At 41.3% G+C, this 15,835-nt stretch overlaps 1 protein-coding gene across 1 annotated transcript in view; it reads left to right on the top strand.

Moving 5' to 3' along the window:
- nme7 (NME/NM23 family member 7) overlaps nucleotides 1-15,835 on the top strand; it is an 89,121-nt gene that overhangs the window by 21,505 nt on the left and 51,781 nt on the right. Inside the window, exon 8 of the mRNA XM_062038548.1 lies at nucleotides 15,350-15,414. Coding sequence (XP_061894532.1) covers nucleotides 15,350-15,414 — 65 coding nt within the window. The remainder of the gene's footprint in view (nucleotides 1-15,349; nucleotides 15,415-15,835) is intronic.

Raw genomic sequence — 15,835 nt, 5'->3', positions numbered from 1 at the left:
TAACAAAAGTGTCCGCATCATTCAACTTACTCACAATTTACTGCTCCACTTCAATTCAAAGACAGCATAAGCCCACTCTAGACGGTTGATAATCAATAGGTTAGTGTTTTTCATACCTACCGTTGTTTTCTGTTTGGCTAATCTTACTTGATCAAACCTTTTCTAACATTCCACGCTACAAAATAACACAAGTATGCATGGTTCCTGCTGATATCGTATCGGATCAAAAATGAATAATTTGTATTGAGACACCCCTAATAAAAACACTAGCAAAAATAATCCACAAAGTCAATTGTGATACGGAGAGCAGATGAGAGATTGCCTGAGGGACGCTTGACCTCATACAAAATAAAGTTAGGATTCAATTAAAATGATCTTAACCTTCTTGGTATGATGGGTCCCCCAAAAGAAAATGGTAAGCAGGAAACGGAATACAAAGTTCAGACCAGTCCTGATAGAACTGCCTCTATTGTTCACAAGCTTTCTCATCCAAGCCACACCCCCTGTAGCCGCTCCCAGCATGCTGATTGGTCCGCTTACTTTCCTGACTCTGCTGATGGTCTCAACCTGTATTATCACTAATCCAGCAGAGGCCGGGTGATGTTTGTTTGGTTTTGTATTCATCTTAACCCCTGCCTGTGTTTGCTAACTGGAGTAGAAGAGTGATCACTCAGTGTGTCGACAACTCAACTCAAAGAAATATTCTTTTGTACGCAAATGATAGCGAGTCGGTCACATTGTACACAGAACACATCAAGTACCTAGAAAATACAGTCATACCAATATTAAACAGAAGAACAAAAAACAATTCCTTACTTTTATTTCTGCGGTTGTCTTGCCCTCTGGAAGGGATGTTGCCGACTCGCTCAATAATGTGTTCCCTGAAGTGTTTTAACCACAACATTAGGTCACTACTCACATTTCCTAAAACTATAATGTTAAAGGAACAACTTAAAGCCTTGTCCAGCTGTTTACTGACTTATACTATTCATGTTTAAAGGCCTACTGAAATGACATTTTTTTTATTTAAACGGGGATAGCAGATCCATTCTATGTGTCATACTTGATCATTTCGCGATATTGCCATATTTTTGCTGAAAGGATTTAGTAGAGAACAACGACGATAAAGGTCGCAACTTTTGGTCGCTGATTAAAAAAAAAAAGCCTTGCCTATACCGGAAGTAGCGTGACGTCACCGGAGGAAGGACTCCTCACATTTTCCCACTGTTTACAATGCAGCGAGAGAGATTCGGACCGAGAAAGCGACGATTACCCCATTAATTTGAGCGAGGATGAAAGATTCGTGGATGAGGAAAGTGAGAGTGAAGGGCTAGAGTGCAGTGCAGGACGTATCTTTTTTCGCTCCGACCGTAACTTAGGTACAAAGGCTCATTGGATTCCACACTTTCTCCTTTTTCTATTGTGGATCACGGATTTGTATTTGAAACCACCTCGGATACTATATCCTCTTGAAAATGAGAGTCGAGAACGCGAAATGGACATTCACAGTGACTTTTATCTCCACGACAATACATCGGCGAAGCTCTTTAGCTACTGAGCTAACATGATAGCATCGGGCTCAAATGCAGATAGAAACAAAATAAATAAATCCCTGACTGGAAGGATAGACAGAAGATCAACAATACTATTAAACCATGGACATGTAACTACACGGTTAATAATTCCCAGCTTGGCGAAGCTTAACAATGCTGTTGCTAACGACGCCATTGAAGCTAACTTAGCAACGGGACCTCACAGAGCTATGATAAAAACATTAGCGCTCCACCTACGCCAGCCAGCCCTCATCTGCTTATCAACACCCGTGCTCACCTGCGTTCCAGCGATCGACGGAAGGACAAAGGACTTCACCCGATCATCCGTGCGGTCGTCGGCTAGCGCGTCTGCTATCCAAGTCAAAGTCCTCCTGGTTGTGTTGCTGCAGCCAGCCGCTAATACACCGATCCCCCCTACAACTTTCTTCTTTGCAGTCTTCATTGTTCATTAAACAAATTGCAAAAGATTCACCAACACAGATGTCCAGAATACTGTGGAATTTTGAGATGAAAACAGAGCTTTTTTGTATTGGATTCAATGGGGTACCAATACTTCCGTTTCAACCATTGACGTCACGCGCATACGTCATCATATATAGACGTTTTCAACCGGAAGTTTAGCGGGAAATTTAAAATGTCACTTTATAAGTTAACCCGGCCGTATTGGCATGTGTTGCAATGTTAAGATTTCATCATTGATATATAAACTATCAGTCGGTAGTAGTGGCTTTCAGTTGGCCTTTAAATAACTTTTACTGCAAATGTATAAAGTATCCAAATATCAGTTATCGGCATCCTTGACTACTAATAATCGGTATCGGCCCTGAAAAAACTGTATCGGTCGATCTCTATTTGAAGTGATTAGTATTTCAATATTTAGTGTAAGGCACAAGGAGTGCAAGGTTGTTGTTGTGAACCCACGTGGCACTCTGTCCATCTAAAATATGTCACGTACAAAAAAACAAAGTGCTTGGTTTTGTTTTTGTTCCCTAATCCCTGCATTGATCTGGGCCCACGGAGCTGCGGCGTGTGTGAAACGGGACGTTGGTGGCGTGCAATGTGCGTGCAAGCGTCGCCCTTTGCCACCGAGGATTTAAAGACTTAACATTGCGGATTCCAAACTGACGCCGCTAATGTCGACTGATTACGTCCAGCGCCGAATCATAAAAAACATCCTCGCTTACCGAGACCCGCCGGGATCAGGATGGCATGCGCCGTTCCCCGCCACACCTTCCAGGAAGGCTGCCAAGGCGAGGGATGTGTGAGTTTTGCGCTCTACCTGTCGGAACGTGTCGGGGCGTTTTGCCTTGAGAATTGTTTCTAGAAAGAAAAGCCTCCATGACAACCTTTTGTTCCGAGGTGGATTGAGCAATGACAGTCCAACGCTGCACCTTAATGTGAGGTGGAGGTGAGGATTTGGGTCCTCATCGTTCAAGATTGTAAATGAGAAAGTCACGCAAGATACCGTATTTTCCGGAACATAGGGCGCACCGGGTTATAAGGCGCACTGCCGATGAATGGTCTATTTTCGGTCTTTTTTCCTGGATTATAGGGCTCATTAAAGGAGTCATATTATTATTATGCATCCATCTTCTTCCGCTTATCCGAGGTCGGGTCGCGGGGGAAGCAGCCTAAGCAGAGAAGCCCAGACTTCCCTCTCCCCAGCCACTTCGTCCAGCTCCTCCCGGGGTATCCCGAGGCGTTCCCAGGCCAGCCGGGAGACATAGTCTTCCCAACGTGTCCTGGGTCTTCCCCGTGGCCTCCTACCGGTCGGACGTGCCCTAAACACCTTCCTAGGGAGGCGCTCGGGTGGCATCCTGACCAGATGTCCGAACCACCTCATCTGGCTCCTCTCCATGTGGAGGAGCAGCGGCTTTACTTTGAGCTCCCCCCGGATGACAGAGCTTCTCACCCTATCTCTAAGGGAGAGACCCAAACTCATTTGGGCCGCTTGTACCCGTGATCTTGTCCTTTCGGTCATAACCCAAAGCTCATGACCATAGGTGAGGATGGGAACGTAGATCGACCGGTAAATTGAGAGCTTTGCCTTCCGGCTCAGCTCCTTCTTCACCACAACGGATCGATACAGCGTCCGCATTACTGAAGACGCCGCACCGATCCGCCTGTCCATCTCACCATCCACTCTTCCCTCACTCGTGAACAAGACTCCGAGGTACTTGAACTCCTCCACTATTATTATTTGTTTCTAAAAGTTAACACTTCCCTGTGGTCTACATAACATGTGATGGTGGTTCTTTGGTCAAAATGTTGCATAGACGATGTTTTACACATCACCTTCAAGTCGCTTTCTGACAGTCGCTTCAAGATGCGCCGTTTTGTGGGCGCTCCTATTTACGTGGCTCACCTTCGACAGCGTCTTTTCTACGTCATCTTTGTGGAAGAAGTGTCAAAAGATGGAGCTAACTGTTTTAATGACGTCCAGACTTTACTTCAATCAACAACGGAGCAGCATCTCCTCATCCGTGGCTCACTAGTGAAACAACAACGCGGGAAATGTGTCCCGTAAAAAAACATCCAACCGGAACTCATGCGACTAATGTAAACTCACTACCCCGGTATGTTTTAGCGCTTTCATGGCGAGTTTACTGACAGATATAAGTAAGAACTTTACACTACTTTATATTAGAAATAGAAGATGAATATCCCATAACAAGAAGATAGAGAAAAAGTAGGGGTGTAACGGTACGTGTATTTGTATCGAACCGTTTCGGTACGGGGGTTTCGGTTTGGTTCGGAGGTGTACCGAACGAGTTTCTACACGGACATATTAAGTAGCGTAACGTACGTTGTGTACACAATGCACACCGAGGCACAACACACGGCATGCTAGCAGCTAACGGGCTAGGATAGACTGACCATACGTCCTCTTTTCACCGGACATGTCCTCTTTTGCGGGGCTGTCAGGGCGGAGTTTCTTAAATGCCTCAAATGTCCGGCATTTTGAGTTAGGGTTGCGTGTATTTTCAATGTACGTTCAGGGTTAAGAAGGGGTTAAAAACAAAACAAATTGTGCGCGCAGCAGCATTGGTGAGAGAGGGGCAGAGACAGAGAGAGAGAGAGAGTTATGATAAACGCGCATGCGTCGCCAGGCTCTGCTTTTTATCCTTAGATTTATCACATTTAATTTTTTATTATCTATAGCAGGGGTGTCAAAAGTGTGACCCGGAGGCCATTTGCGGCCCACAGCTAATGTTTTAAAGGCCCACGGCACATTCTAAAAATACTATTAAAATAAACAAAAACATAACAAAAGTGAAATAAAAAAGCTTAAAGGTTAAATGTAATTTAGAAAAAGTTGCAATGTTGACTAATAAAACAAAACTTTTTTTTTTGTTTTTTTTTCTCAAAACAATGTTATGAATTATTGACCTATCCAAGGTTCCGATTACTTCACATCAAATATTCCACTAAGAAAAATATTTTTGGTGGAAGATTTTGCAAATTTGGTAAATAAATAAACCCAAAAATGTATATTTTGTTGTTTTCTTACTGTACCGAAAATGAACCGAACCGTGACCTCTAAACCAAGGTACGTACCGAAACAAAATTTTTGTGTACCGTTACACCCCTAAGAAAAAGAAAAAGCTTATCGACTACGGTGTCGGCACGGGCTACAAAGGCGGACGCGCGCTAATTTTTCAGGACTTATGCAGATCCCAAATACAGATCAGCAGGTATCAGAAGGTAAGAAAAGTTGCTTTTGCATAATATTGCGAAACAAAACACCAGATGATATGTCTTACCTTATACACACACCATAATAATACTCCTATGTTGAATCGCAGTACAATCCATCAAGCGGTGCGGCTTCATAGCTTACCAAAAGTCGTACAAAAACATTTTGATAGATTTTTGAGCGCCGTGTGTAATGTTCTATATTTTCAATGGAACATTTAAAATGTTGCTGTTTACTTGAGTCGTATTGCAGTCTACACGTATGTCTTATGTGTGACTGTCATCATATTGCAGTCTACACGTATCTCTTATGTGTGACTGCCATCATATTGCAGTCTACACGTATCTCTCATGTGTGACTGCCATCATATTGCAGTCTACACGTATCTCTTATGTGTGACTGCCATCATATTGCAGTCTACACGTATCTCTTATGTGTGACTGCCATCATATTGCAGTCTACACGTATCTCTTATGTGTGACTGCCATCATATTGCAGTCTACACGTATCTCTTATGTGTGACTGCCATCATATTGCAGTCTACACGTATCTCTTATGTGTGACTGTCATCATATTGCAGTCTACACGTATCTCTTATGTGTGACTGCCATCATATTGCAGTCTACACGTATCTCTTATGTGTGACTGCCATCATATTGCAGTCTACACGTATCTCTTATGTGTGACTGCCATCATATTGCCGACTACACGTATCTCTCATGTGTGACTGCCGTCATATTGCAGTCTACACGTATCTCTCATGTGTGACTGCCGTCATATTGCAGTCTACACGTATCTCTTATGTGTGACTGCCGTCATATTGCAGTCTACACGTATCTCTTATGTGTGACTGTCGTCATATTGCAGTCTACACGTATCTCTTATGTGTGACTGCCATCATATTGCAGTCTACACGTATCTCTTATGTGTGACTGTCATCATATTGCAGTCTACACGTATCTCTTATGTGTGACTGCCATCATATTGCCGTCTACACGTATCTCTCATGTGTGACTGCCGTCATATTGCAGTCTACACGTATCTCTTATGTGTGACTGTCGTCATATTGCAGTCTACACGTATCTCTTATGTGTGACTGTCGTCATATTGCAGTCTACACGTATCTCTTATGTGTGACTGTCGTCATATTGCAGTCTACACGTATCTCTTATGTGTGACTGTCGTCATATTGCAGTCTACACGTATCTCTTATGTGTGACTGTCATCATATTGCAGTCTACACGTATCTCTCATGTGTGACTGCCATCATATTGCAGTCTACACGTATCTCTAATGTGTGACTGTCATCATATTGCAGTCTACACGTATCTCTGTGTGACTGCCATCATATTGCAGTCTACACGTATCTCTTATGTGTGACTGCCATCATATTGCAGTCTACACGTATCTCTTATGTGTGACTGCCATCATATTGCAGTCCACACGTATCTCTTATGTGTGACTGCCATCATATTGCAGTCTACACGTATCTCTTATGTGCGACTGCCATCATATTGCAGTCTACACGTATCTCTTGTGTGACTGTCATCATATTGCAGTCTACACGTATCTCTTATGTGTGACTGTCATCATATAGCAGTCTACACGTATCTCTTATGTGTGACTGTCATCATATTGCAGTCTACACGTATCTCTTATGTGTGACTGCCATCATATTGCAGTCTACACGTATCTCTTATGTGTGACTGCCATCATATTGCAGTCTACACGTATCTCTTGTGTGACTGTCATCATATTGCAGTCTACACGTATCTCTTATGTGTGACTGTCATCATATTGCAGTCTACACGTATCTGTTATGTGTGACTGTCATCATATTGCAGTCTACACGTATCTCTTATGTGTGACTGTCATCATATTGCAGTCTACACGTATCTCTTATGTGTGACTGCCATCATATTGCAGTCTACACGTATCTCTTGTGTGACTGTCATCATATTGCAGTCTACACGTATCTCTTATGTGTGACTGTCATCATATTGCAGTCTACACGTATCTGTTATGTGTGACTGTCATCATATTGCAGTCTACACGTATCTCTTATGTGTGACTGTCATCATATTGCAGTCTACACGTATCTGTTATGTGTGACTGTCATCATATTGCAGTCTACACGTATCTCTTATGTGTGACTGTCATCATATTGCAGTCTACACGTATCTGTTATGTGTGACTGCCATCATATTGCAGTCTACACGTATCTCTTATGTGTGACTGTCATCATATTGCAGTCTACACGTATCTCTTATGTGTGACTGTCATCATATAGCAGTCTACACGTATCTCTTATGTGTGACTGCCATCATATTGCAGTCTACACGTATCTCTTATGTGTGACTGTCATCATATTGCAGTCTACACGTATCTCTTATGTGTGACTGTCATCATATTGCAGTCTACACGTATCTCTTATGTGTGACTGTCATCATATTGCAGTCTACACGTATCTCTTATGTGTGACTGTCATCATATAGCAGTCTACACGTATCTCTTATGTGTGACTGCCATCATATTGCAGTCTACACGTATCTGTTATGTGTGACTGTCATCATATTGCAGTCTACACGTATCTCTTATGTGTGACTGTCATCATATTGCAGTCTACACGTATCTCTTATGTGTGACTGCCATCATATTGCAGTCTACACGTATCTCTTATGTGTGACTGCCATCATATTGCAGTCTACACGTATCTCTTATGTGTGACTGTCATCATATTGCAGTCTACACGTATCTCTCATGTGTGACTGCCATCTACTGGTCACAGTTATCATTACACCATGTACCAAATAAAATAGCTTCGAGGTCGGTAAGCAAAACCAGAATTATTTTTAATTTATTATTATATTATATATATATATATTATTATTATTATTATTTAAATATTATTAAAAGCGCACTGTCGAGTTTTGAGGGGGAAAAAGGATTTTAAGTGCGCCTTATAGTCCGTAAAATACGGCACTTATCTCGGAAAAGCAATAGTTTGGACACCGCTGTTGTAGAAGTTGACAAAGTAATGCCGCCACATTCTTAGAAATGCCATTAGTCGCACACGCTCCAGGTGACCTTTGCCTCCTAGTCTGGACGAGCCGTGTCCGCCAGCGTTCACCCTCAAGCAGCCAATTGGCGCGGCGTCCGAGGAGGACGACTGCAAAGGCTTCATGCAGGCATGACTGGAATAGATGAAGCTTCTGTTGCCAGGCAGCCACAAGTGCCGGGTTGCCTAGCAACACGAGCAGCTGTTTTAAGGGGGGGGGGGGGCTGTCGCCTGTGGAGAGCAGGGGACCAGGGAGACAGTCTCCCTCACCAACAGCAGACACAGCAAACGACGAGCGCCATCAGAGTCCATGTTTCTGAAACGTATCGCCCATCCCTCTCAGTGAGACCTGATCACTGTCCAAAAAACAGGCTGGGGTAAAAAAGTTTGAGCTCATTGCCAGCGTGAGATAGCCAGCAAGAAAACAAACAAACATGAATGTGAGCGACGTGAACAAACTATGAATTGATCTCGACGCTCCTGCTTTGGATGAAGAACTGATCTTCTCGTCCCTAAGTGTCAAAGTCAAGGATGATACTATCTATAGCCCCCAGGATGATATTTGATTGGTACTAGAACCGGCCGCAGGCCTCAGCCGCCCGCTGCTGTTTTGCCTGCACCAATACTCCATTCCTTACAATGCAACGCTAGCCCGCAAAGTCACTGCAGCGCCGCAAGTGGGCCTCAGCTTCATGTCCACTTTCAGCAACCCCCCGCCCTCCCAAATAATGGCCAAACAGAAGGTGGACGGTGAGAATAGGGGATTTCAAGCCAAGTGGGAGGCAGAGTACATGTTTACGGAGGTAAAAGGCAAACCTGTGTGGAGAAAGTGTGGCTGTAATGAAAGAATATAATCTAAGAAGGACAAAGACAAGAATATGGACACGGAACAAAGGCTACAGAGGGTGGAAGACTTAAAACGAGGTCTTAAGTCCCGGCAGGCTGTGTTCACAAAAGCCACATCACAAAGCTACGGTGTCGCTATGGTGCCATGTTTAATTATAATTGTAATATTTGAATGAGGTCAAATGAATGTGTTGTGGCAGTATGCAGATTTCACCAATGCGGCGGTTTGTGGAAACAATCGGTTGCTTTTCCAAACATAAACAAAAACATAACAGAAGTGAAATAAAAAAGCTTAAAGGTTAAATGTAATTTAGAAAAAGTTGCAATGTAATGTAATAAAACAAAGCTGTTTTTTTTTCTTTTTTCTCAAAACAATGTTATTATGAATTATTGACCTATCCAAGGTTCCCATTACTTCACATCAAATATTCCACTATGAAAATATTTTTGGTGGAAGATTTTGCAAATTTGGTAAATAAATAAACCCAAAATGTATATTTTGTTGTTTTCTTACTGTACCGAAAATGAACCGAACCGTGACCTCTAAACCAAGGGACGTACCGAACCGAAATTTTTGTGTACTGTTACACCTCTAAGAAAAAGAAGAAGTTTATCAACTTGTTCCGTGTCCAAAAATATGGACACGGAACAAAAGCTACAGAGGGTGGAAGAGTTAAAATGAGGTCTTAGGCTGTGTTCACAAAAGTGTGTGAATGTGTGTGTGAATGGGTGAATGTGGAAATAGTGTCAAAGCGCTTTGAGTACCTTGAAGGTAGAAAAGCGCTATACAAGTATAACCCATTTATCATTTATAAACCAAGGTACGTACCGAACCAAAATTTTTGTGTACCGTTACACCTCTAAGAAAAAGAAGAAGTTCATCAACTTGTTCCGTGTCCAAGAATATGGACACGGAACGAAGGCTACAGAGGGTGGAAGAGTTAAAACGAGGTTTTAAGTCCCGGCAGGCTGTGTTCACAAAAGCCACATCACAAAGCTATGGTGTCGCTATGGTGCCATGTTTAATTATAATTGTAATATTTGAATGAGGTAAAATCAATCAATCAATCATTAATCAATGTTTATTTATATAGCCCTAAATCACAAGTGTCAAAAATGAAAATGAATGTGTTGTGGCAGTATGCGGATTTCACCAATGCGGCGGTTTGTGGAAACAATCGGTTGCTTTTCCAAACATAAACAAAAACATAACAGAAGTGAAATAAAAAAGCTTAAAGGTTAAATGTAATTTAGAAAAAGTTGCAATGTAATGTAATAAAACAAAGCTGTTTTTTTTCCCTTTTTTCTCAAAACAATGTTATTATGAATTATTGACCTATCCAAAGTTCCCATTACTTCACATCAAATATTCCACTATGAAAATATTTTTGGTGGAAGATTTTGCAAATTTGGTAAATAAATAAACCCAAAATGTATATTTTGTTGTTTTCTTACTGTACCGAAAATGAACCGAACCGTGACCTCTAAACCAAAGTACGTACCGAACCGAATTTTTTGTGTACTGTTACACCTCTAAGAAAAAGAAGAAGTTTATCAACTTGTTCCGTGTCCAAGAATATGGACACGGAACAAAGGCTACAGAGGGTGGAAGAGTTAAAACGAGGTCTTAAGTCCCGGCAGGCTGTGTTCACAAAAGCCACATCACAAAGCTACGGTGTCGCTATGGTGCCATGTTTAATTATAATTGTAATATTTGAATGAGGTCAAATGAATGTGTTGTGGCAGTATGCAGATTTCACCAATGCGGCGGTTTGTGGAAACAATCGGTTGCTTTTCCAAACATAAACAAAAACATAACAGAAGTGAAATAAAAAAGGTTAAATGTAATTTAGAAAAAGTTGCAATGTAATGTAATAAAACAAAGCTGTTTTTTTATTCTTTTTTCTCAAAACAATGTTGTTATGAATTATTGACCTATCCAAAGTTCCCATTACTTCACATCTAATATTCCACTATGAAAAATATTTTTGGTGGAAGATTTTGCAAATTTGGTAAATAAATAAACCCAAAATGTATATTTTGTAGTTTTCTTACTGTAACGAAAATTAACCGAACCGTGACCTCTAAACCAAGGTACGTACCGAACCGAAATTTTTGTGTACCGTTACACCCCTAAGAAAAAGAAGAAGTTCATCAACTTGTTCCGTGTCCAAGAATATGGACACGGAACGAAGGCTACAGAGGGTGGAAGAGTTAAAACGAGTTAAATCCCGGCAGGCTGTGTTCACAAAAGCCACATCACAAAGCTACGGTGTCGCTATGGTGCCATGTTTAATTATAATTGTAATATTTGAATGAGGTAAAATGAATGTGTTGTGGCAGTATGCGGATTTCACCAATGCGGCGGTTTGTGGAAACAATCGGTATGCTTTTCCAAACATAAACAAAAACATAACAGAAGTGAATTAAAAAAGCTTAAAGGTTAAATGTAATTTAGAAAAAGTTGCAATGTAATGTAATAAAACAAAGCTGTTTTTTTTTTAAATTTTTCTCAAAACAATGTTATTATGAATTATTGACCTATCCAAAGTTCCCATTACTTCACATCAAATATATTTCACTATGAAAAATATTTTTGGTGGAAGATTTTTCAAATTTGGTAAATAAATAAACCCAAAATGTATATTTTGTTGTTTTCTTACTGTACCGAAAATGAACCGAACCGTGACATCTAAACCAAAGTACGTACCGAACCGAAATTTTTGTGTACCGTTACACCTCTAAGAAAAAGAAGAAGTTTATCAACTTGTTCCGTGTCCAAGAATATGGACACGGAACGAAGGCTACAGAGGGTGGAAGAGTTAAAATGAGGTCTTAGGCTGTGTTCACAAAAGCCACATCACAAAAATACGGTGTTGCTATGGTGCCATGTTTAATTATAATTGTAATATTTGAATGAGGTCAAATGAATGTGTTGTGGCAGTATGCGGATTTCACCAATGCGGCGGTTTGTGGAAACAATCGGTTGCTTTTCCAAACCTTTTTAATAAAGTGCCAACGTTCGAATGTTAAACAGGAAGTGCTTAGATTTGAATGGCTTTGTAAAAACACTGAGACAAAGTGTCACACAGCGGTGAGGGAAGTCCTGAGCGAACTTCCTGGTTTATGTTGAAAGTCTAATCCTCCTCTCGTTTCAGGCCACTTGCCCTTCCTTCTGTCTGATGTCTTTCCTGATTGCCTTATTGTGTCACCCTCCCTCATGTGTATCTATAGCCCTCGTCTTCCCCTGTCTTGTTGCCAGAGTATATTGTCTCGTTTCAGGCCACTTGCCCTTCCTCCTGTCTGATGTCTTTCCTGATTGCCTGATTGTGTCCACCTGTGTCGCCCTCCCTCATGTGTATCCATAGCCCTGGTCTTCCCCTGTCTTGTTGCCAGAGTATATCGTCTCGTCGTGTACCTCCAGCCGTCTTCCACAGTCTTGTCCCAAGTTGTTAAGTATTGCCTCGCCTTATTCCTTGATTTCTTTGTACCCTCTGAGGAAGAGTGATTTTGATTTGCTAAAGTTTTTAGGTCAGTTTTTTTTCCGCTAATTTCATAGTGCTTTTGCCTTCCTTTTTTCCTCCTCTTGGAGCGCTTTAGTTTGTAGTTTTCTTAGCTCTTTATAGCGTACTTTCTGTTTATAGCTTCTTGTCTCCTCTGCATGAGCGATTTTCCTTTTGTGTAGTTTATCATAGATTGTTGTTTTTTCGTTATTAGATCAGTTTAGAATTTTGCTATCGCCTTTTTCCTCCCTATGGAGTGATTTTCCGTTTATTTTTTTATGCCCTGTGCTACGTTTCTTTTGTTACTCTAGTGCAGGCCTGGGCAATTATTTTGACTCGGGGGGCCAAATTTAGAGAAAAAAATGTGTCTGGGGGCCGGTATATCTATTTATCTATAGATAAAAGCCAAAAACGTTATGACAGACCGCCTTAAAAAACGAAATGGAATTTTAATTTTTTTTACTGAATGACACACCCAGAATGTACTTGAAAATAAAGAATGTTGGATTTACACTTAACTATGAACGATAAAACACTGAATATTGACAACATATGAATGTCACTCACCCTCTCGATCGACATATTTTACAATCTAGACAGCGAAATATGAACGTGACGGGTCACTAAGCTTCAGAACTTTGTTGTAAAAATCTCCTTCCGCGTCTGTCCCTGACACCCGCATTTCACGCTGGCCGCTCTGGAAACACTCTGTGGAAACGCTCCCCACCCACACTGCTTGGTGCCTCGTCACTTAGATTACCATAGTAACCAGTATATCATGCAAAAGTGCAGATTCCAACCATTGAAATACTTTGTATAGTTCAAGACCTACGGTCATTTGAATACATCACTACACATCATAATGGCAGCTACAGTTTCCATCTTAAGGATCTAGAAAAAAATATTTGGGAATGTCTGGCGGGCCAGATTGAAAAGCTTAAAGGCCTACTGAAAGCCACTACTAGCGACCACGCAGTCTGATAGTTTATATATCAATGATGAAATCTTAACATTGCAACACATGCCAATACGGCCGGGTTAACTTATAAAGTGCCATTTTAAAATTCCCGCCACACTTCCGGTTGAAAAATTCCTTTGGATATGATTTATGCGCGTGACGTCACAAAATCAACGGAAGTGGTTGGACCCCATCTGACCCGATATAAAAACCTCTTGTTTTCTTCGACAAAATTCCACAGTATTCTGGACATCTGTGTTGGTGAATCTTTTGCAATTTGTTTAATGAACAATGGAGACTGCAAAGAAGAACGTTGTAGGTGGGATCGATCGGTGTATTAGCGGCTAAGTACAATACTTACAGCAACACAACAAGGACTACTTACTACGTCTAGCCGATGCTTGCCGCCAAACCCACGGATGAAGTCCTTCGTCGCGCCGTCGATCGCTGGAATGCAGGTGAGCACGGGTGTTGATGAGCAGATGAGGGCTGGCTGGCGTAGGTGGAGCGCTAATGTTTTTATCATAGTTCTGTGAGGTCCGGTTGCTAAGTTGCTAAATTAGCCTTAGCGTCTTTAGCAACAGCATTCTTAAGCCTTACCAGGCTGAGAATTTTTAACCGTGTAGTTACATGTACATGGTTTAATAGTATTGTTGATCTTCTGTCTATCCTTCCAGTCAGGGATTTATTTCTTTTGTTTCTATCTTCATTTGAGAACGATGCTATCACGTTAGCTCAGTAGCTAAGTGTGTCGCCGATGTATTGTCGTGGAGATAAAAGTCACTTTAAATGTCCATTTCGCGTGCTCGACTCTCATTTTCAAGAGGATATAGTATCCAAGGTGGTTTAAAATACAAATCCGTGATCCACAATAGAAAAAGGAGAGAGTGTGGAATCCAATGAGCCAGCTTGTACCTAAGTTACGGTCAGAGCGAAAAAAGATACGTCCATCACTGCCTCTCAAGTCCTTCACTGTAACGTTCCTCATCTACGAATCTTTCATCCTCGCTCAAATTAATGGGGTAATCGTCGCTTTGTCGCTCCGAATCTCTCTCGCTCCATTGTAAACAACGGGGAATTGTGAGGAATACTAGCTCCTGTGACGTCACGCTACTTCCGCTACAGGCAAGGCTTTTTTTATCAGCGAGCAAAAGTTGCGAACTTTATCGTCGATTTTCCCTACTAAATCCTTTCAGCAAAAATATGGCAATATCGCGAAATGATCAAGTATGACACATAGAATGGATCTGCTATTCCCGTTTAAATAAAAAAAAATCATTTCAGTAGGCCTTTAACGGGCCTTAATTTGCCCAGGTCTGCTCTAGTGTATCAAGTCATTTGTAGCCATTTTGTTTCAATCACTCTGTCTAAAGAGAGTTCTAAGAAACTGCTGAAATAAAGCCTGTGTCAATCGTCCCCCTTCTGCACCTGAGTCCTCATTCTCGCCAAGGCATAACACAAAGTCTAAGTTCATTGTGTTCTTCATGGTGTTTTTGAAACTGCACCAATTTTTTCCTCAGAGTTTTCAACTTACGCCAAGTGTTTTGCCATTTTCAGGACGTACTTGTTCTATTTTTGGCCAAAGTGAGACAAAGAAAATTATCGGAAGTTGTCTTTATTTTTAAGTTATTACGCCATGATTTTACCAGTCCGGCCCGCGTGGGAATAGATTTTTCTTCATGTGGCCCTTTAGTTAAAATGAGTTTGACACCCCTGTTCATCATTTATTCGCAGGCCTCACCGGCAAGATCCTCAACTCCATCGCTGCTGCAGGGTTTCACATCTCAGCTTTGGAAATGGTAAACAGAAACAACTGCTCATAAAAACTGTGGGAACGTGTAACTAACCTGAATCTGTACCAGAACGCTGGTTCTTGTTTAAAAGCATTTTGGACAAAAACACACACGGCATATTGTCAAGTTTGTTAAGATTGCTGAACGCCCGTTATATACAGTAGGATTGTAGCCCTTCATGCTAGTAAACAAATCCCTGCTATTTGTGGGGGTTACGTTCCGAGACCCCTGCGAATAACACTCGTAAAGGACGGACCCATAACGATCCCTAAAAATGTATATTTTTAATGCTCTAAACTAGGGCTGCAACTAACGATTAATTTTATAATCGATTAATCTGTCGATTATTGCTTCGATTAATAATCGGATAAAAGAGACAAACTACATTTCTATCCTATCCAGTATTTTATTGAAAAAAACCAGCATA

Source organism: Entelurus aequoreus, linkage group LG27 (assembly GCF_033978785.1).
Source record: "Entelurus aequoreus isolate RoL-2023_Sb linkage group LG27, RoL_Eaeq_v1.1, whole genome shotgun sequence".
NCBI lineage: Eukaryota > Metazoa > Chordata > Actinopteri > Syngnathiformes > Syngnathidae > Entelurus > Entelurus aequoreus.
The sequence above is the reverse complement of the archived record's forward strand: the minus strand, read 5'-3'. Positions and strand labels throughout refer to the sequence as shown.